At 57.5% G+C, this 21,510-nt stretch overlaps 1 protein-coding gene across 1 annotated transcript in view; it reads right to left on the bottom strand.

Moving 5' to 3' along the window:
* SHANK1 (SH3 and multiple ankyrin repeat domains 1) overlaps positions 1-21,194 on the bottom strand; it is a 45,489-nt gene extending 24,295 nt beyond the window's left edge. The window contains exons 1-13 of the mRNA XM_055411366.2: positions 20,848-21,194; positions 20,395-20,598; positions 19,610-19,681; positions 17,921-18,029; positions 17,666-17,817; positions 14,852-15,019; positions 14,352-14,468; positions 8,522-8,599; positions 8,240-8,306; positions 7,699-8,029; positions 6,620-6,813; positions 2,244-2,357; positions 2,002-2,077 (exon numbers count right to left, since the gene is read on the bottom strand). Coding sequence (XP_055267341.2) covers positions 2,002-2,077; positions 2,244-2,357; positions 6,620-6,813; positions 7,699-8,029; positions 8,240-8,306; positions 8,522-8,599; positions 14,352-14,468; positions 14,852-15,019; positions 17,666-17,817; positions 17,921-18,029; positions 19,610-19,681; positions 20,395-20,598; positions 20,848-21,102 — 1,937 coding nt within the window. The 5' untranslated portion in view covers positions 21,103-21,194. The remainder of the gene's footprint in view (positions 1-2,001; positions 2,078-2,243; positions 2,358-6,619; positions 6,814-7,698; positions 8,030-8,239; positions 8,307-8,521; positions 8,600-14,351; positions 14,469-14,851; positions 15,020-17,665; positions 17,818-17,920; positions 18,030-19,609; positions 19,682-20,394; positions 20,599-20,847) is intronic.
* Positions 21,195-21,510: the final 316 nt, after the last annotated feature.

Below are 21,510 nucleotides of genomic sequence, written 5' to 3'. Positions count from 1 at the left end.
CACCCCGACACAGTCTGGACGGGGCCGGAAAGGGAGAGCCAGGACGTTTAGACTGGGCGCCAGAGCAGGGAGAGGCACCCCTCCCCGCAAAGAAGTCCAGGCGGAGGGACATCCACGCACCACGGCTCCCCGCCAGAGAGAGAGCGCCGCAGACCCCCGGGGAGCGGAGAGAGGGCAGCAGAGGCCAAGAGGGGTTACACGCGGCGGGAAGGCACAGCTCAGGCTGGGAGGCAGGGTCACAACACGGGCCAGGCCACCCCAGGCAGGGCCGGGGAGAGCGGAGGTGGGGGGGGAGGAGAAGCTCAGACGTGCCGCGCGCAGGGCAGCACATGCCAGCGGGCAGGAAGGGAGGGAGAGGCGGGGCAACGCACTTGACAAGCAGAGGAAAGAGGAGGAAGAAGCTGAGCGACCACCCTCATCCAGCTGGTAGAGCAAACGACCCCCAAACCAAAGCCAAGGGGAGACCCAAAGAGACACTGACAAGAGACAAGAAGCAGAGGCTGATGGGGAGACTCCGGTGGTTGGGGGGGGGACCTCGATACTCACCCAGTGCCCAGAGCCGGAGACGTGCCAGGCGAACACGCACAATGGTCAAGCGCCTCGGACACTTGGGGCGCAGGGTGGCACCCCAGTCCCACCCTCTCTTCCCATATTGTCATTTCTCTCCTCCCCCACCTCCCGGCCCTCCCCCGCCCCATCCATCCCCACTGGCCAGAACACAGACACGTAGGTTTGGACACATTTAATGGAAGGATGCTACGAACAAGGAGACCCTTCCCTGGATTTGGGGGAGCGGTGTGGGGGGGGATGTCATCTTTCAGATGCCCAGTTATGACCATCCCTCCCCCACAGCCTGGCCCTTCTGAAAGCTCAATCCCTGGAGTCCTCCCCGCTTCCTCCCTCCCCTCCCCCAACACCCCAGGTCCTGAATTCCAGATCAATCGGACAGACACAAAGGCATGCACACAACTTTATGCGTTAATGCGCACACACAGCGACATGCATGAAGAGGGACAGGCATGTGCAGAGACCCACCGCCAGTCCCCAGGTGGTAAGCAGACACACTGGACATCTCTGAAAAACACTGGCCCTCATTCTCAGACACACGGATTCGGGGAAAGAGAGGTGCAGAGAGAGCCAGCCGCACAATGAGTCACAATCGTGCACCCAGAACTGACAGCCACAAATGCACCCATCTGTACCGAGCGGGACACACCCTCTCACCGTCACGGCATGTGCACGGGGCTAGAACTCCAAGGGCCTCTGGCCACACATGCACACAGACACGTGTCATGCACACCTACAGAGGCACATGGGCAAGAATACGCCTGGGGAATCTGTATAGGGATGCTTGTCGACTGTGTGAGACGGTCACGCACAGGGGAACTTTAGCTCCAGGGATACACACGCACATCCATACGCCCCCAGGCACCCCTTCCTTCCCATTCCTGACCCCGTTCCCTCCCTTCCCCTCCCCTCTCACCTCCCTGGGCCAATCCCATCCATCAAGCTTCAGAAGCAAGACAGCCAGCAGCCAGGGAGGGGAAAGGTGTCAGTGTGCCTTCTCCCCGCTCCCACCCCACCTGGGTTGCTCTGCTTGTCCCCACCCACCCCCGACATGGCCAGCATGGGATGCACACACTTCCGCTGCACAGGACTGCACAGAGATGCAGCACGTGAAGGAGACAGGAGCCTCCAGCCACCATACAGGTGAGCTCCCCAGCCCCCCAGGCATCCCCACCTTGCCCCAGTCCACCTCACTGGTCTCTGGCTACCCCAGAGCTGGGCAGTCTCAGTGGCTGCCAAGGATGGTTTGGGGTTGGGCTGTGTGATCTGAAGCTAACCCTGCCTCCCTCCACCCTGGATCAAACGTTAGAGGGAGCAGACAAAAGAGGGGGCTTTGAGGTGGTGGAAATATTTAAAAGGTGGAGGAAATATTTAAAAGGTGGAGTGGGAGGGATTTGGGGTGGGGGGGTTGCCCGAAGGTGTAAGGACATTTACCTTGGGGCATCAAAGCTGTCGTAGGAGCCCACGGTATAATGCCGGAAGAGTCTCTTTGCCTTGTCACTTCGGCTTTCTGCAGGGGGACAAAGGATGACCTTGGACCTTCTACTCTGGAAATCATGGGTTCACCTCCTGGGGTCCTGGCCCAAGCCTTTGACCTCCCACCCCCACCAGGAGGGGGAAAGGAAGGGACACAAGAATTTAGAGTAAGTCGGGGACACCTGGGGGTTCCTCATTACCTTGCTTTGCTTCCTGGGAGCGGTTGGCCACCTCTTCCAGGCAGTCAGAGGGGAACCAGCCGACACGACCTTTGACCTGGCCTTCCCAGAAGCCTCCTTCCCCGATGCTAAGCACTGGATGGGGAGTGGGGACATAAAATAGAAACATTTCTGCATTTCCGTGCTGCCCACACCTCCCCTACCCGGCCCACTCCCAACACTTGATGCACAGCCTTTCCACAATTCTCAGCACCTTGCCCAGAACCTGGCCCAAGGGCATCCTTAGGAAGGGGCAAGGGGGAAGTGTGTGTGTGTGCTCAGTCGCTCAATCATGTCCCAATCTTTGCGGCCCCACGAACGGTAGCCCGCCAGACTCCTCTGTTCTTGAGATTTCCCAGGCAAGAATACTGGAATGGGTTGCCATTTCCTCCTCCAGGGGAGCTTCTGGACCCAGGGATTGAATCTGCATTGTTTTCTGCATTGCAGGCGGATTCTTTACTGTTTAGCCATCGGGAAGCCCCACAAGGGGGAAGGGGGAGATAGTCACTCCTGCATAGTAGCTTCCTGAACACAATGGGGACACCAAGAGGCACTGGGGAGAAGGGCTGTGTCCCATGACGTGGTCCTTGCAAGTTAGGGACATGTCCACAACTGGCTCTCATCTCCCCTGGTAACCAGTCACAGCTCAGTTATTCCGTAACTTCCCTAAACCCCGCTAGGCTCCTGGGTCACGTGTTACACCTCATCACTACCCCTGCCACCTCCCGCAGTCTCCTTGCCACTTAACCTTTTGTCATCTGTTCCCTGATCCCTCCTTCCGTCTCTTTGCTTCCTCTGGCTCTAGACGGGAGATTAGAATCGTCTCTCCTCTCCCCTGCTTGTTACCGGAGGCCCCTGCCTACCACCCCTACCTCTTAGACATCAAGCATGCATTGACCCACAATGATGGGCGGTAGGGACAACTAACGTCTATCCAACTCTCACTGGGGCCAGGACCCTAAGCGGGGGCACTGTTGTTCGCCCCATTTTACTGATGGAGAAACAGAGGCTCGGAGCAGCTCAGGCTCGTTTGCCCTGGTTTTGCAGCCTGGATTTGAACACTCCTGTTTTGCTACCTCTCTGTTCCAGTGCTTTGCTGCTGCTGTTCCTGATCGTGACGAGAGCGACAGTAACAAGCCCACAGCCGTCCACCTCTCCAGCATCTTTCACAGCTCTGCTCCCACTGGACCCTTCACATCCTTCACTCACTCTATCCTTACACCTTGGTAGGTAACAACTGATTTCCCATTTTATAGATGAAATTGAAGCTAGAGTAGAAAAACCTTTTGCCCAGGGGTGGTTCAAGCCATGCTAGGGTTGGGGTTGGGGCCATCTGATGCTTTGCCCTGCACTGATCACCTCCTCTGAGAGGGTCTGGGGAAACCCCAGCCAGGATCAAGGTCACAGAAGACAGCAGATGTGTGTCAAGAGGTCTGGGCTCTTGGCTGACTCTGCCATGCCCGGCTGGATGATCTGGGAATCAATCATTTGTTCACTAAACAAATATATATTTTGTGCCAGTCATGAGTCAGACATCAGGCTAGGGCCCGAGTGGAGCTGCTGTGTTAGTTGCTCAGTCGTGTCCGACTCTTTGTGACCCCGTGGACTGCAGCCCGCCAGGCTCCTCTGTCCATGGGATTCTCCAGGCAAGAATACAGGAGTGGGTTGCCATGCCCTTCTCCAGGGGATCTTCCCCACCCAGGGATCAAACCTGGGTCTCCTCTGGCATTGCAGGCAGATTCTTTACTGTCTGAGCCACCAGGGAAGTGAGTCGAGCTCTCAGACACAGCACACGCGGTACCTGTCCCCACAGAGCTTCCAGACTGGCAGCCAGTGGAGGCATAACTCTACAGGTGACCCCAGGATTGGAAAACGGAGGTCAGGACTTGAGGGGGGAAAGGAGAGGGTTTTTGGAGAAAAACCAGACAGGGGTGTATAAATCTGATGAGGGGACTTCCCTGGTGGTCCCAGAGGTTAAGACTTCGCCTTCCAATGCAGGGGGCGCGGGTTTGATCCCTGGTTGAGGAGCTAAGATTCCATATAAACCATAAAACAGAAGCAATATTCTAACAAATGCAGTAAAGACTAAAAATGGTCCACACCAAAAAAATAATCTTTATAAACAAATAAATCTGATGGCACGGGGGGATCAGGAAGGTGTCTCAGAGGATGTGACATACGGGCTGAGACCTGAAGGATGCAGGGAGTGCAGGAGCAGAGAGAGGGGGAATAGGCTTTCCAGGCAGAAGGAACAGCATGTGCAAAGAGTTTAGGGTGGAAAAAGACTTGGGGCGTTTGAGGAAGGATGAGGAGGATAAGGTCCCTGGAACCCTGCAGGTGAAGGAAAGGGTAGCCTGTGATGAGGTTGTGTGGGGGGCAGGGTGGGCAGAGGAGGGGCTTGCAGGGCAGGCTGAGGCCCTAGGCTTTGGTCCTGAGAGCAGAGGGAGTCTGCTACCTTAATCGGGCTATGAAGAAGCCCAGTGACATCACGGTTGTGAGTATGCTCTGAGTCAATCAGGGAACTTCTAAGGAAAGGAAAGGATATGAAATCAGGGCAGCACGTCTGATGACTGGGCTTGACATTCAGAAAGACACATAAAAGATGCAGCCCATGGCCCTCTGCCTGTGGGAGGGTCCCTCACCTCTGACCTCAGCTTCCCATTCTTCTTTTGCACAGACCTGACCCCCACTCCTGAGAGTCCCTTGGATTGCAAGGAGATCCAGCCAGTCCATCCTAAAGGAGATCAGTCCTGAGTGTTCATTGGAAGGACTGATGCTGAAGCTGAAACTCTAATACTTTGGCCACCTGATGCGAAGAGTTGACTCAATGGAAAAGACCCTGATGCTGGGAAAGATTGAGGGCAGGAGGAGAAGGGGACGACAGAGGATGAGATGGTTGGATGGCATCACCGACTCAATGGACACGAGTGTGAGTAAACTTCGGGAGTTGGTGATGGACAGGGAGGCCTGGTGTGCTGCGGTTCATGGGGTTGCAAAGAGTCGGACACGACTGAGCGACTGAACTGACCCCCCACCCGGCCATACACACGGACACACACATACACACGCTCCCCTGGCACGCTGCACCCCCACCAGAGGCACTGCCCACCCTGCCCCCCACACAACCTTCATCCCTCTGTGTGCCGGGTCATTAACCTGGGCCCTGATGACCAGGCCCCTGGTGACACGTGACCTCCTCTTCAGCAACTCAGGCACCAGGGAGACAGACTACAAGACAGATGTAATTACACAACCCGACTGACACTCTGACCCTGGCACGCTCTTCAAGGCCCACTTAAACCATGTCTCCTGTGGGAAGAGCCCCCCTCCACCCCCAGACTCAGCTTCCCCCAGGGCCTAGGGTCTCTCCCTTCTAAGTGCCCCTAGTGGGGGCCGCGTATGATAATGACAGCTGGCCTTATTAGGTATGAATCACTGTTCTGTGGGCTTTCCAAGGGCTGACGCCTTTAATCCTCGCAAAGGTCCCATTGTACAGATGAGAACACTGAGCCCCGGAGAAGTCACTTGCCTGAGGCTGCCCTGCTAGGAAGTGCAGGAGCCGGGACTTGAACCCAGACAGCCTGCTTCTCAACTCCTGTGCAACTCGGCTCATCTGCCAGCCTAGAGTCGGGCAAAGAATCGCTCCCCCGCCTCGAATGAACTACGGCAGGGTACTTCCTGTCTCCAAAGCACCATTCTGTCCAAGAACACACATCCACAGCCTTGTGAAGTCTGCATGCGGGGGATCCTGGCATGGTTTTCCAGAGGAAGGCAGGGAAACAGAAGAGAGGCAAGCCCCCATGACAGCAGCCTCTGTTTAGGAAGCCCTCAGCAGGGACCGGCTTCACCTACTGCCTGTCTCATCAGAGCCCGGGGAAGCGGGCACCGCCACCCCATGTCTCAGATGAAGGCGCCTGGCAGAGGCAGGAAGTGAAGTCAAGGCGGTGTGTCCCTCACTCTCTGCACAAGAGAGCAAGAAGAACTGTGGGTTCAGCTTGGGGACCTCAGGCAAGTCGCTTCACCCGTGCGAGGCTCTGCCCCTTCAACTGTACAATGGGCTCCGGACACCCGCCTTCAAGGGTGACGGTGAGCGAGATGGGACCTCATGGGGTCAGATGTCCCCGAGATGCTCATCTCCTGTCTTTTGCCTGGACCCCGCCTCCTGGCAGCGCATCTGAGCGCCACTGTTTGCTCCTCCGAGGCGGGAGGGGCACCTAGGTCTCTCTGAGGTCTCCAGCATGCCCTGGACACTCCAGGTGCTGGACAACTGTTGGTCGCGGGCCGGCCCCCTCCCTGAGAGCGGGGTGAGTTCACCTGCCGACCCTTGCCCGCAGCCCAGCTGCACCCTGCCGCTTTACCTTTGATCTTTTCGCCCTTGCTCAGGGAGATCTCCCCCTCGGCTTGGGCCTGGTAGGACTTCACGGCCATGAAGGAGCGTCCGGGGACCGCCGAGTAGAGCTTCCTGCGTCTCCCGCGGCTGCCCAGGGAGCCCCCGGGGCCCCCGGAGCCCCCCGTGCCCCCGGCCGGCCCTTCCCGGGGTGTCCCGCTGGAGCTGCACACAGAGGGTGTGAGAGGCAGGGGGGAGTGGAGGGAAGGGGCGCGTGGAGGGAAGGGGCGCCTCTGGGGAACAGGGGTCCTTGGGGGTGGGAGGTGGAGCATCAGGGTGGGGGAGGGGGTCTGAGTGCCTTTTTCGGCTCTGGGGGGGTGGGGGGTGGGGGGAAGAGGGCGTTTGGGGCTCCCCTGCCTGCCCGCTGTGGGCCCGCCGGCCCCCTTTCCTGCCTCCTGGCTTCCTGCTCTGTCCCCTCCCACGGGCCTGCACACCCTGCCTGACTCAGCTTCCTGAAGCAGAGCTCTGCCTGTGTCATCCCTGGCTCACGAGCCTTCGGTAACTCCCAGCTTCCTCCTGGGCTGGGTCCAGCGCCTTTCCCGCCATCCCCAGCCCACCACCATCTTCCTTCCGCCCACCCCCTTCCAGTCGCCCTCCAGCCGGCTCCCCTCAATGCCCCCTGCTCATCCTCCCCACCTGCGACCTCATCTCCAGGCTTGGAAACCCCTCCAGTCTCCCTCCTCGCCCACTGAGCTTCCTCTCAACCTTGGCCAGGCTGTCTGTCTGTCTGTCTGCCTGCCTGTCCTCAGGGGCTGGAACCAACCTTCCTCTTGGGCGCCCTCCCCAGTCCCGGCCGGACCACGGAGCGGCTACTGAGCTAAACTCGGACAGGTTCACGAAGCCCTCACTGCCTCGGGGTCAGGAGGGGAGACCTGGTGGTCCAAGGTGGGGACCAGCGAGTCGGATGCAGCAGGGTAGGGGGGCAGCCACCCCTGGGACAGGAGGTGGGCAGCTGGGCTGGCCTGGCGGGGGGGTTGGACAGCCCTGGCTCCCCGGAGGGGATTCGGGTGGGAAGGGAGTCTGCAGGACCAGGGCTGAGCTCTCCCCTACCTGGGCCGTCCACGGGGCTGGCGCTTAGCCTCCTCGGGGTGCCTCCCGCGGGACGGGGAGCGGGCCCGGGCGCCCCGGGGGCTGCTGGCACTTCGCAGGGTCCCACTGCTGAGCTTGGCACTGGGGGCAGCGGGCTGCGCCTGGCCCTGGGGCCCTGAGGCAGGGCCGGGGGCCCCCGCGGACGAGGTCCCCGGGGCGGCGAACACCATCCAGTCAGGCAGGGCCATGCTGGTGTCGCTGTTGGCCCGCAGCAGCGCGGGGGGCACCGTCAGCCCTGTGCCCGGGGGTCCTCGTCGACGGGCTGCGTACTTGGGGGACTCCTGGAAGGGCACTGAGGTGGGCACAGAGACCGGGGGGGCAGAGGGGGAGACTCAGATGAGAAAGAGCGGGGCGCCTGGAACCCGACCTCTCCCGCTGCCCAGGTGTTCGCAGTCCTCTAAGGTTTCTTTGGTCCCATCCTGGCCCCCAGATCAGGTCCGCTGACTCCCCAGTCCCACCATGCACCCCCCTGGACCCCAACTTCTCCCCTTAGCTCGCTCACCCACGTCCTGTTCTCGATGGTTTCGAATCAGCTCCCCGAGTTCAAAATTCCCAGCGATCACTGCCACCTAGTGTGAGGGGGTACGGGGGGCCCAGGTAGGAGAGAGAGAGAGGAAAAACAAACAGGCAAACTGTGAGGTCGCCGGCCAGTGCCCTGCCCCCACAACCTTCACCCCGGCAAGTCCAGCCTCTCTCTTCTCCCAGACCACCTGCCTCCCTCCCAGCCCCCCAGGCTTTAGCCCCTCTGAGTTCCTCACGCCTCCCCCAACCCGCCCCAACAGACCTGGAAGGGGGTCTGTCCACTGTTATTCTTGACGTCCTTGTTGGCCCCTCGATAGAGAAGGATCCTAGCGCACGTCTCCTGGTGGTCAGCGGCACGGGGTGAAAGGAGAGAGTAAAACAGTCATGGTCACCGCGGGCGGACACAGACACTGCGCTGAGCTTCTGGAACCATCTGGTGGGAACCCGCCCTGCTCCGGACAGTGGCCACTCGCCCTTTAAACGTGGCCGGTCCACACGGAGGGGTGCGGGGTATGCAGAGTGCACACTGGATTTCAAGGACTTGAAAAGTGTAGTTTAAATCTCTCTAGTAGTTTTTGTGGGGGCTTCTCAGGTGGCACAGCGGTAAAGAATCCGCCTGCCAATGCGGGAGACGCAGGAGGTGTGAGCTCGATCCCTGGGTGGGGAAGATCCCCGGGAGGAGGAGATGGCAACCCGCTCCAGTATTCTTGCCTGGAGAGCCCCATGGACAGAGGAGCCTGGTGGGCTACAGACAGTGGGGTCACAAAGGGTCGGACACAACTGAGCACAGCACAATAGTTTTTATACTGATTACTTGAAAGGAGAGTATTTTTGAAGCAAATATGCTACTAAAATTAACGTCACCTGTGTTTTTTTCATTTTTTAAAAAAGTGTCCCTGGGATATTTAAAATTACATGTGACTTGGGTTATAGTGTATTGGATGGCTACTAAACTAAACCAGGGTTTTCTTATTATTACTATTTTACTGAAGTATACTTGATTTACAGCACTGTGTTAATTACTGCTATAGAGCAAAGTGACTCTGTTCTACACACACACACACACATATCATTTTTTGAAATTATTCTTTTCCATTATGGTTTCCCTGCATGTGTGCCAAGTCGCTTCAGTCATGTCTGACTCTTTGCGACCCCACGGACTGTAGCCCGCCAGGCTCCTCTGTCCATGGAGATTCTCCGGGCAAGAATACTGGAGTGGCTTGCCATGCCCTCCTCCAGGGGATCTTCCCGACCCAGGGATTGAACCCACTGTCTCATGTCTCCTGCACTGGCAGGCAGGTTCTTTGCCACTGGCGCCACCTGGGAAGCCCGGTTAATGGTTTATCATGGGAGGCTGACTATAGCTGTCTGTACTCTATGGTAGGACTTTGTTGCTTATCCATTCTATATATAATAGCTTGCATCTGCTTGCCCCAACCTCCCAATCAGGGGTTTTCATCATTAGCACGACTGACACTTAGGGTCCAGACAAGTCTCTGTAGCGGGGCCATCCTGTGCATTGCATTGAGCATTGTTCTCTGGTCTCTGCCACTAGATGCCAGTAGCTCTCCCTCCTCAGTGGTGACAGCAGAGAAGGTCCACAGACACTGCCAAATGTCCCCTAGGTTGCAGGAGTATCCGGCGTGACAGCCGCCAAGTCAGACCTCTTGGGGTGGGGGACTTACTATGTTGTGTATCAGAGCACCTTAGCGGCAGTAGCCACTGACTAGCCCAACAATTCTGTGAGATGGAAATGACTGTCCCCATTTTACAGATGAGGAAAATAAGGCTTCCAAGGGGGATGGTGATGATCAACCCTCAGATTCGAACCCAGGTATGTCTGAGTCCTGAGCCCTTACTTGAACACTCTGCTAGACCCGGAAGGAAGGAGGCAGGAGGCAGTGGGGGCCAGGGCTGGATGGTCGGGAGTGGGGGTGGGAGACAATGCCATCCAAGTCCAGATCAATTCCTTGCCAGTGTCAGTCACAACAGACCCAGCGTCCTTGCCCTGGCCTGGGAGGCCCCCTGCTGATCTGCCTGCCCTGCCACCCCCAGCCCCGGCCTCATTGACCTCATCTGCTACCACCTTTCCTCACTCCCGGCTCTGCAGGCACACTGGCCTCCCTTCTCTGGCAGGCATGCTCCTGCCCCAGGGCCTTTGCACCTGCTGCTTCCTCGACTTGGGAGTCTCTGCCCCTAGCTCTCCACTCAGCTCACTTTCTCACTGGATTCACATTTTTGCACAGCGGCCAGTTCTTCAGAAAAGGTCCCTCTGATGACTCCGTCAAAAATAAGCCCTTGACCTGTTCCTGGCTTTATTTTAATTTGTATGATACCTAGTGTGTGCCGGGCATTCTTCTAAGTCAGAATTAACTCGTTTTCCTTATAATACTGCCTCCCTGAAATTACATTTCGGTTTTATTCATCTCCAGCATCTCTCCCCCACCCCATTGTCTATTTTGGAGAGGCAAGGTTTTGTCTGTGGCACCCACGGCCTGGCATGGTGCCTGGCCCATAGAACTGTTCAATAAACAGCTGCTGGATGAGGGGAGTCCTCCTCCTCTGTCTTGGCCTGGCCAAACCCAACCTGGCCTCCAGCTCAGCTCCACTCCAAATCCCCCAGATGCCAGCCTAACCAGCATTCACCAGACACGTCCTTGGCCTCACCCTCTTCATGTGACAGACCCATCAACGGTGCTTGTACGGGTCCATCCTACGGGACAGGCTCAGAGAGGGCAAGGTCACACAGCCAGTCAGTGGGGCAGCTGGGACTCAAACTAAGCTTTCTGATCCTAGCGCTCCTCTGTCTACTGTGAAAGCACAACTCTGCTCGCCCAAGTCTGATGGCTCCCCGATTGGACGGCAAAGTTAGCCTGGCTCGTTTTCCGGGCGTGTTTGTGAGTGTGAGTGTGTGTCCCTGCGTGCAGATGCTGTCTTTCTGACTCGAGGATAAACTGGTGCTGGGTGTGTGTTTGCACATCTGCCTGCCCCCACCGTCACCTTGCCTCGCACAGGCCCAAGAGCACCTCTTCCATCTCAACCGGCAGTTCGCTTCACCCCCGAACACCCTGTATGTGCTGGAGCACAAGCACGCATCCCACTGGACTGAACTATTGGTTTACACATCCGCCTCTGTGCCAGACTGTTCCCCCACTCCGCCCTCCCGGGGCCGGGCATTCATCTCACATCCAGGTAGATGCTCAGGAAACGGGCCTGGAAGGGGTGAGGGTGTGGAGTTGAGTCACGCAAAGACCATTCGTTCGCATCATTCATTCCTTCCTGGAGTCGTTCAGTCTTCCTCGAAGCAAACACCTGTTGCGCGTTCTGAGCCAGACGCTGTGACGGTCTTGGCGGGGACTCAGGGTGTCTGACCCGTCACCCATTCCTTCGCTCTCACTCATTCAACAAAGACGCATCTGAGCCTACTACACGCCGTGGCCTTGGGGCTGAGTGCTTGACAGACTTAAGCCCCACCCCTGAGGAGCTCACAACCCGGACATGGCCCTGACCCTCACCGCCAGAGGCTAGATGGGCTGACCAGGAGCCCAGAGGGGCAGAGAGTGAGGAAATTTTTCAGACCCAGCTCTGGGCCTTGGGAAGTTTAAAGTATGGGAGGGAAGAGGAGGGGAGAGAAAGTCGGAGAAGAACTTGTGTCTGTCAAGCATCTGTTCATTAAGCGCCATGCTGAGAGTGAGCCAAACATTCACACTCTTGATCCTTTGCGAGGTAGAGGTTACTGACCCACTTTACAGATGAGAAAGTAGAAGCTCAAGGCGAGGGAAATGGCTGACTCATCTGACCCACTCGGAGTAACTGTTCCCTTTCTATAGGACCCTATGGACTGTAGCCCACCAGGCTCCTCTGTCCATGGGATTCTCCAGGCAAGAATACCGAAGCAGGTTGCCATGCCCTCCTCCAGCGGATCTTTCTGACCCAGGGATCGAACCTGCATCTCCTGCTTGGCAGGTGGATTCTTTACACTGAGCCACCTGAGAAGCCTCTCTCTCTCTCCACTACATTTTCCCTTTCAAATTGCCGGTATGGTTTCTGTCTCCTGACCAGATCCTGACTGATAACAGTAATGATAATGATAATAATCATTATTATTAGCATAGCTGCCTCCTAGGGATGAGCACTTATCACGCATGATCTTTCATCCCCTTCAATCAGCTGCTGTTATCCTGACTTCAGGGAGCTGGATGGAACCTCAGAGAGGGAGGGGACTTGCTCGGGGTGCCCTGGCCTGCGCACCAGCTGTGGGGTCAGAAAATCCGGAATGAGGCCCACATCGGGAGCAGGAGAGACAGACGCACTGGGGAGGGGAAGTACAGGCAATTTGACAAACACTGCGTTCTCCCTGCTCGGCGGGCGCCGAGCGAGCAGACTGCTCACTGCCACAAAGCAGCACGTGGCTACCTGCCACATCCTGGCACTGCGCGTTCTGGTGAGAGAGAAGGGGCTGGGGCTGTTCTGGGAGACTTCCTGGAGGAGGGGGGAAGAGGCTGATGGATCAGCCGCACCATGCCAGGCCCTGGCCTCCTAAGACCCCGAGGCAACTGTCCAAGGGCAGGGAGACACTCCAAGGGCAGAGCGCCTTGGGAAGCAGGTGTTGAGACTGGGACTTCGGGGACTGGGCTCGTCTGCCGAGGATCCCCTGGTGCGCTGGTGACAAACCAGCTGGGGACATCAGGCTAAAAGCCCCAGCTTTCACCAGCCCAGCCAGCCACAACAGCACAGCTGCAGCGGGTATGCAGCTCTTCACCGCTCACCTCCATTCAGCGCTCTTGAGCTGGGGACTGCCCACCCAGCCCTGAATCGCTATAACTTGCAACACCCTCTTGTCCGCCTCGGGGGCTGTCCCTTGTCCCCTGCAGTAGGTGCTTCACTGGCAGCGGAATGGAGACCCATGAGAAATAGGACCCTTGAGGATTAACATATACACACTGCGTGCGTGCATGTGTGTGAAGTCGCTTCAGTTGTGTCTGACTCTTTGTCACCCCATGGACTGTAGCCCACCAGGCTCCTCTGTCCATGGGATTTTCCCGGCAAGAATACTGGAGTGGGTTGCCATGCCCTCCTCCAGGGGATCTTCCTGACCCAGGGATCGAACCTGCATCTCTTATTTCTCCTGCATAGGAGCGTGTACCACTAGTGCCACCTGGGAAGCCCAACATATACACACTATATATAAAACAGATAATCAACAAGGACCCACTGTATACCACAGGGGACTCTACTCAATGACTGCAATAACCTACATGGGAAAAGACCTGAGAGAGAATGGATATATGTTTCCATGTAATTGAATCACTGCTGTATACCCGAAACTAACCCAACACTGTAAATCAGGTATACTCCAGTATAAAATAAAATTTTTTTAAAAAAGGAGGACATCCCCAGTGGTCGAGCAACAGTTAAGAATCTGCCTGCAAATTCAGCGGACACGGGTTCGATCCCTGGTCCGGGAAGATCCCACATGCTGTGGAGCAACGAAGCCTGTGCGCCAAAACTACTGAGCCGGTGCTCCAGGGCCTGTTCTCCACAACTAAAGTCCTGCGCGCAGCAACGAAGACCCAGCATGGCCAAAAATAAATAAATAAATAAATACACCTTAAAAAACGTTTAAAGAAAATAGGACCTTTGTAGTTTCCTGCATTTCCAGTAACCACCCTGACCCTCTCCCCTCTGGGTTTTTTGGCTCAGACTGTACCCTCTGCCGGGAACGCCCCTTCTGCCCTCTTGTACATGACCACCTGTTCCTCATCTTAGCTCAGATGGCACATCCTCCTGAGAGCCACCTCCATCGACCCAGCCCCAAGGCCAAGCCCAGATGTGGGCCCGCATGGAGACCTGGATTCCTGGTGACCTCCCTCTGAACACCTGGGCTCGCACTGGCAGGGTGTGTCCCTTGATGGGAGGTTGTCTGTCTTGCTCACTACTGTCCTTTCAGCCCCCGGCTCTGAGCCTGACCCAGGGGAGGAGCTCAGGAAACCTCTCTTGAATGAATGAACGGACAAATGAATGAAATAGTGGAAGAGCGGGGTGGGGGACACCGGGGGGCCCGGGAGACTGGAGTCAGGAGGAGAGCAGACCTTATTGTAGAGGGCACAGATGTGCAGGGCCGTGTTCCCCGAGGCGTTCTGGGCTCCAGGCTCAGCTCCATAGAAGAGCAGATGTTCCAGATGCTGAGAATGACCCCGCTGGCAGGCCTGGAGAGGACCGGGGGCCAAAGAGCCCGGGTCAGACCCACCTGGCCACAGCGTCGGTCTCTCTCCTTCACCTGGAGGTCAGGCAGCCCTCCATCCGCCACTCCCCCTGCCTTCTCCTCTGAGGCCCCCTTTTTGCTTAGGGACCCACACTGTCAATGTCTCCAGTCATTCCAAGGCCCAGGGCTCCAGGCTACTTTCTTCGAGTCCCGGTGGTGACACCTCTGTGCTTCTTTGGGGACCATGCTACTCCCACCTCCATCCCCTGGGAGGACCCCAGCACCTGCAGCCCTAGGCCCTTGGACTAGGATTCCTGATTCCCGCCCACCCTCTGGGCTGCGTGCCACCCACGCCACCCCCAACCTGTCTAGGCCGCCCGGGCACACCTGGTGAATCTCCTGCCAGCCGTTCTCATCAGCTATGCCCAACTGGGCCCTGTTGTACAGCAGCAGCTCGCAGCAGCGGGGGTCACCCCCCACCATAGCCGTGTGGAACAGGGGAGTTAGCCCTCGGCGGTCCTTGTAGTTGGGGGAGCCCCCAAGATCCAGGAGCGCCTAGGAAAAGTTAAAAAAAAAAAAAAGATGACAATCACACAAGTAGTGGCTCGTTATCAAGAGCCAGTTGGACGAAGAGACCCTGGGTAACCCCACAGGGGATCAGAGCCAGAGCTGATGCTGCCACGATGCCCTTGAGTGACCTTGAGGCTGACCCTTGCCCTGTCGGGGCCTCTCATCCCTGTGAACAACGGAGGGACTGGGGCGATGCCTCCAGAGGACCCCTCCCTCCCTCTCTGAAATCCTGCCCAGCCTTCCCCCATGAGCCATGCGGCCTGCGCCACTGAAGACGCTTAATGCCTCAGTGCCCACCTACTCAACAGGCTGGTGGTGGGGAACCAATCAGAGAAGGGCGCCTGGAGGCAGGAGGGCCCCCGGCTAAGTGGGAGGTGTGGTGAGGTCCGGGATCCCAAGAAGAGGCAGGGAAAGCGGTCTGCAATGGGACAAGCTCCGGTCAAAGCGACGTGGCTCAGCCTCACTGGGGCTGGGGGCTGGGGTGGGGGCAGGGAGTGGTCCCCCTCGAGGAACGGATCTGGGCCTGGAAGACTGGCAGCTTCGATCGTGTGAGGAGTGTTGGCGGCGCCAGCGCCGTGCGAACAGAGTCAGCGGTGGCGCAGTCCAACAGCACATTTCCAACATTTGCGGTGATGGAAATAGTTACAACTGCACGATCCAACATGGCAGCCGCGTGGGGGGCTACCGAGCCGCTGGAAGGTGGCTAGTAAGCCTGAGAATCGGAAGTTTTAATTTTAGTTCATTTTCTTCTATTTAAATCTAAACAGCCCCCCCTCCCCTGCCCGTGGCTAGTGGCTGCTGGATTGCACAAGCGCAGGCCTGGGAGGGAAGGGTTGGGCGTGAGCAGGAGTGGGGTTTGGGGTATGTGTGTATGTGTAAATTCCCTTCAGTCCTGTCTGACTGTTTGCGACCCCATGGACTGTAGCCCACCAGGCTCCTCTGTCCATGGGGATTCTCCAGGCAAGAATGCTGGAGTGGGTTGCCATTTCCTTCTCCAGGGGAAGCTTACCGACCCAGGGATGGAACCCACATCTTTTATGTCTCCTGCCTTGGCAGGAGGGTTCTTTACCACTAGAGCCACCTGGGAAGCAGGTGGGACAAGGGGTTTGGGGGAGGGAGGTGCATGAAGAGGGTCTGTCAATTCCAGGGCTGTGAGGCAGACCTTTGGACTGGTGTCTGACTGCCTTCAGGGTTCTTCAGGGAAGGATTGGAGAAGGGAAGGGAAGGCTGGTTAGGCTGGATCATCTATGAACTGTGGAGTTTACCAACAACTTCCAGGGTGCTCTATCCTGACCTATAGATGAAGAGGGATCAAGTGCCCTTGGGTAGGAGGAGAGAAAGAACATTTTAAAATAAGACTGGGCAAACTGATGCCATGAAGGTATGTGTACATGCTCAGTCGTTCAGTGGTATCAGACTCTTTTGGGACCCTATGGGCTGCAGTCCACCAGGCTCCACTAGTCATGGAATTTTCCAGGCAGGAATGCTGGAGTGGGTGCCATTTCCTTCTCCAGGGGATCTTCCCAACTCATGGATAGAACCCAAATCTCCTACATTGCAGGAGGATTCTTTAGCTCTGAGCCCCCATGCATATTTACTGAGGGTCTACAAGGTCCATCTGCTTGTAAAGGCACATTTTAGGCACTATCCTGGGGCAGTAGGGAGATCCAACCAGTCCATCCTAAAGGAAATCCACCCTGAATATTCATTGGAAGGACTGATGCTGAAGCTCCAATACTCTGGCCACCTGATGTGAAGAGCCAACTCATTGGAAAAGACCCTGATGCTGGGAAAGATTAAGGGCAGGAGGAGAAGGGGACGACAGAGAATGAGACGGCTGGATGGCATCACCGACTCGATGGACATGAGTTTGAGTGAACTCCGGGAGTTGGTGATGGACAGGGAAGCCTGGTGTGCTGCGGTCCATAGGGTCGCAGAGCCGGACAGGACTCAGCGACTGAACAGCAACTGGAGTAGAGGGCCGTGTCTCGGGTGAGTGACGGTGGGGCACTGGGGGTGCGGGCTGCAGGCTGAGAAGAGTGACTGGAAGGGCTGAGTTGGGAAGCGGGAGGACCAGTGTCTGGGGGGAGCAGCTGGGGGAATGGTGTCTGGGGGCACGGTGGGGAGCTCTCTCTGTATTTAAAAGGGCACCAGGGGACTTCCCTGGTGGTCTGGTGGTTAAGACCCTGCACGTCCAGTGCACGGGGCACGGGATCAATCCCTGGTCAGGGATCTAAGATCCCACATGTTGTGCCATGTGGCCAAAAAATAAAAAAAATAAAGGGCACCAGGAAGAGTCTACACCTCGGGGAGACAGAGGTGGGTGTGGACTGCTGGCTCAGCGGGACTGGAGAAGTTCTGGGTGTCAGGAAGGTAACATGATGTACCTGGGGGCAGGGTAAGCGTCCACGTGACCATCAGCTATAGCTGATCACGAGCCTTGAGCTGGGGAGGGTGGGGGCTCCCTGAGGTCCCAGGATGGTCTTGGGTGCAGTCAGAGGAGTGACTGTGGAGCAGGGAGGTGGACGGACGGGCCAGGGATATTGGCCAGACGCGGTCTGGGCGAAGCACACGATCACTCGGGGGTGTCTCTGGGCTCTGGGGAGGCCCCGGGAGGATCTGAAACCTCACCGTCAGAGCGAGGCAGTGGCGGGCACAGGCTGCCTTGTGGAGCGCGGTCATGCCATCCCGGGCCCGGAAGTCGATGTGCGCCCCGCCCAGGCACAGAGTTCGAATCACCTCTACGGAGCCTTCGGTTTGGGCAGCCAGTGTCAGGGGGGTCTCTGGAAGGCAGGGGGAAAGGCTGGTCACATGCAGCCCCTGGGCCTCGTGGTCCCTGACTCCTCAGCCCTCCCAAAGCACCCCACCCTGCCGGCCGCTCCCTACCTCCTGAATCTGAGTCATGATAATTGGGGTCCAGCCCCTTGTCCAGCAGCCGTGCCACCTTATCGGATGTCCCGAGCTGCACGTACTCCAGGAACTTCTTCAACCCCGTCTGAGCCGCAGATGAGAGAGAGAGAGAAGACAGGCGGTCAGGGAGGAAGGGGGCAAGGCTGGGTTTGGAGCAGCACTGTCCAGTTGAATCGCGTAGCAAGCCACATGTGTCATCGAGAAGCCCCTAGTAGCCAATACTTTTTTTAAAGGAAGAAGACCTTCCAATTATATTGGAATTCACTTTGATGACCTATCTGTTTTTAGTCTATCATATACATCCACAATATTACTGATTCAAAAGGTAATCCACATGAAATTTATTACTGAGATACTTTCAGGGGTATTCAGTCTTCAAGATCCAGTGTGTATTTCACATTCACAGTGAGGCTCAGTTTGGACCTGGCACACTGCAGGTACCTGGGGGGCCATATGTGGCTGGCAGCTCCCGCAGATGGTACAGGTCTGGATGAATGGACTCTTCAGGGCGGACAGAGACAAGTGCATGGTGGCGTGGGGGTGAGGATAAGAAGCAGCCAGGGAGCTTTCTTCCCAAGTGTCAAGGATCGTTCATTTCACTTCTGACCGAAGCAGCCCCCTGACTTCCTCCCAGCTTTTAGGGGACCAGAGGAGACTCAGGGACATACAGTCTGAGGACTGGAGGGCAAGGTGTGTGAGTACACAACTAAGTCACTAAGTTGTGTTCAACTCTTTGCAACCCTATGGACAGTAGCCCAGCAGGCTCCTCTGTCCATGGGATTCTCCAGGCAAGAATTCTGGAATGGGAGGCCATTTCCTCCTCCAGGGGATCTTCCCCACCCAGGGATCAAACCTGTGCCCCCTGCCTTGTCAGGCTGATTCTTTACCACTGAGCCACCAGGGAAGCCCCAGAGAGCAAGATGCCAGGAGGAAAAATGGCTGCGGAGGAGCGCATCCTTGGATCTGGTAGAGATTCAGGCTCTGGAATTGTGTGAACTGCAGGGTGTCTATGAAACTGCCCTAGACAGAGGGACACTGGATGCCAGAGTCTCAGGCCACGTTGGCGGGGGTGGGGGGGTTCCTGCATGGATATAGGGGCCCCAGGAGATGAGAGGGGAGAATCCAAGGATGAAGAAGGTGGGAGCCGGGTGGAAATGGCAGGAGCCTGGGCAGAAGCGCAAAGAGAGAAGATAAGGAAGACTATGATGTGTGCTGGAGCAGGGAAGGGATAGTTAAGGACTTTGGGACGGTCCCGTACACACTGTGGTGTTTAAAATGGATAACAAACAAGGAGGGATAGCACAGGGAACTCTGCTCAACGTTATGTGCCAGCCTGGATGGGAGAGGAGTTTGGGAGAGAGTGGATACGTGTATACGTGCGGCTGAGTCCTTTCCCTGATCACCTGAAACTATCACAACACTGTTAATCAGCTATACTCCAATACAAAATAAAAAGTTGTTTTTTAAATAAACGGCTGTGATGGAGTCATCAGGTGCATTTGGGGTTGTCCCAAATATGACACAGCATCCCAAGTTAAGTGGGGGATGCTGGCAGAAGAAAAGAAGGTTTGGGAGGGTTGTCGGGAAGAGGAAGGAGAGAAAGTGGTTAGGGAAGGGGGCCCCAGGCTGGGAGTGGTGGCGTAAGTGCCAGCAGGGTCCTCTCACCTTCGTGTGCAACTTGGCCAGCTGCTTCTCATCCAGGTTGGTCTGCTTGTAAACACGGGTCTTGTATCGGAACTGAGGCCACGGGTGGGGTGACAGGAGAGACAAAGGACTCAGAGTCAGGGGTCTGGACCTATTCTGAGCCAAGAAAGAGCCAGTGCAGGCTCAGGACGAAAAACAGCCCCAGAGTCTTGGCTAGGTGGGCAGAGGGCTGCTGGGCCACTATGGCCCTGTGGACTGTAACCCCTAAGGTGTCTGGACCCCGCAGGGAATGTTCTAGAATAACCACTGTCATTGGGAACCCTTTCCCACTTTGATAGGCCAGGGGAAACTTGGGGCAGGGAAATGACTCGTCCAAGGCCACTCCGCCTGCCGGTCAGAGGTAAGAATGCCTTGGTAATTTGAACTCAGGCTTCTCTGATTCTGATTGTTAAGTGAAAGTGTTCAGTCACTCAGTCGTGTCCGACTCTTTGAGACCCCAATGGACTGTAGCCCACCAGGCTTCTCTGTCCTTGGGATTTTCCAGGCAAGAATACGGGAGTGGGTTGCCATTCCCTCCTCCAGGGGATCTTCCCGACCCAGGGATGGAACCCGTGTCTCCTGCATTGCAGGAGGATTCTTTACCCTCTGAGCCACCAGGGAAGCCCCGGGATTCTTTGGGCGCCTTTTCTATCCAGAAGTGGCCACGGGGTTTTCCCTTGCTGAGGGCTGGGCTGGGAGAAGAAACAGGGAGCGGGCAGACGCCGCTCGCATCTGCAAAGGGGCTGGGAAGGCTGTGGGTGTCTCACCTCCAGGTAGGGTACTCCCTTCTCGAAGGACTGGGGGTACTCCCGCAGCAGCCGCTCCTCCTCCAGGAAGTTGGCGTCCCGGCCCGAGGTGGCCGGCTGGAACAGGCCGTAGTTGAGCACGTCCTGGAGGCTCTCGCTCAGGGCGCAGAGCACCTGCTGCTTGGCCGTCCAGATGGTGGCGTCGGGGTTGAAGCGCAGGCATTTCTGGTGGGGAAGGCAACAGGAGAGAGAGAAGGGGCTTGAGCTGGTCTGTGGAGGGCTGTGGGTGATTCCCGGGACAGAGGAGAGCTGGGGGAAACCCATGGGGGCCTGGCAGTGGGGGCCATGTGTGAGGGCATCCAGAACCAGAGGCCCCCTCCCCTTCCCTCCTCCCTGTGCAGACTCTGGTGGTCCCCGTCTCCCCCCACAGCCCCCCACCGCCCCCTATCCGCTGGCCAGCGGGCAGTCGCTCACTGTCTGGTGAAGGTCAGGGATGCCGATCCTAAAAACCATCATGCTGAAGTGGGCGTCGTCTGGGACGGACATGGAGCGGCCCTGGAAGCCTCGGATCGAGGCCAGGTTACCAGGTGCTGCGCTGCCCCGGCCCCGGATCCCCCGGGGGCCTCTCCCGGGCCCGTCTGGGGAGCTGTCGGACTCTGAGCCCCCCTCGGGACACTCGCTGGCACTGTGGCGTTCCTCGTCCTCGCTTGACGCGGGGCTGTGGGTCATCGTGGGGCCACGGGGCGACGGGGGACGGCAGCATCACAGGCGGCTGGCAGGGGAGGGGGCAGGGGTGGCAGTCAGACTAGGAGCCCGGGCCCTTTGGAGGCCACGGGCACACTCAGTGGACAAACACGGTCCAGGGCAGTGGCTCCCGGCCACCGGAGGGAGGCAGGCAGGAGGCTGGACACACCCCCAGACACTCCTACCGCCTCCAAGCTCTCTCCTGAGCTCCCGGGCACACACGCCCCCCCCAGCCCTGCCATGCTGCCTGCACGTGTCTCCTTCCCTGCCCTTGGCCTTGCTCGCGGCCCCCCGCCCCTCCTGCGCCCCACTTTGCCGCTGACCCAGCGCGGTGGTGTCCCAGAAACCGCAGAATCACCGCGGGAGCCACTGGCCCACTTTGCCAGGCCAGGG

Source organism: Moschus berezovskii, chromosome 22 (assembly GCF_049115385.1).
Source record: "Moschus berezovskii isolate FMDL1 chromosome 22, NW_MosBer_1.0, whole genome shotgun sequence".
NCBI lineage: Eukaryota > Metazoa > Chordata > Mammalia > Artiodactyla > Moschidae > Moschus > Moschus berezovskii.
Note: the sequence above shows the minus strand (reverse complement) of the source record. Positions and strands in the feature narration are given on the sequence as shown.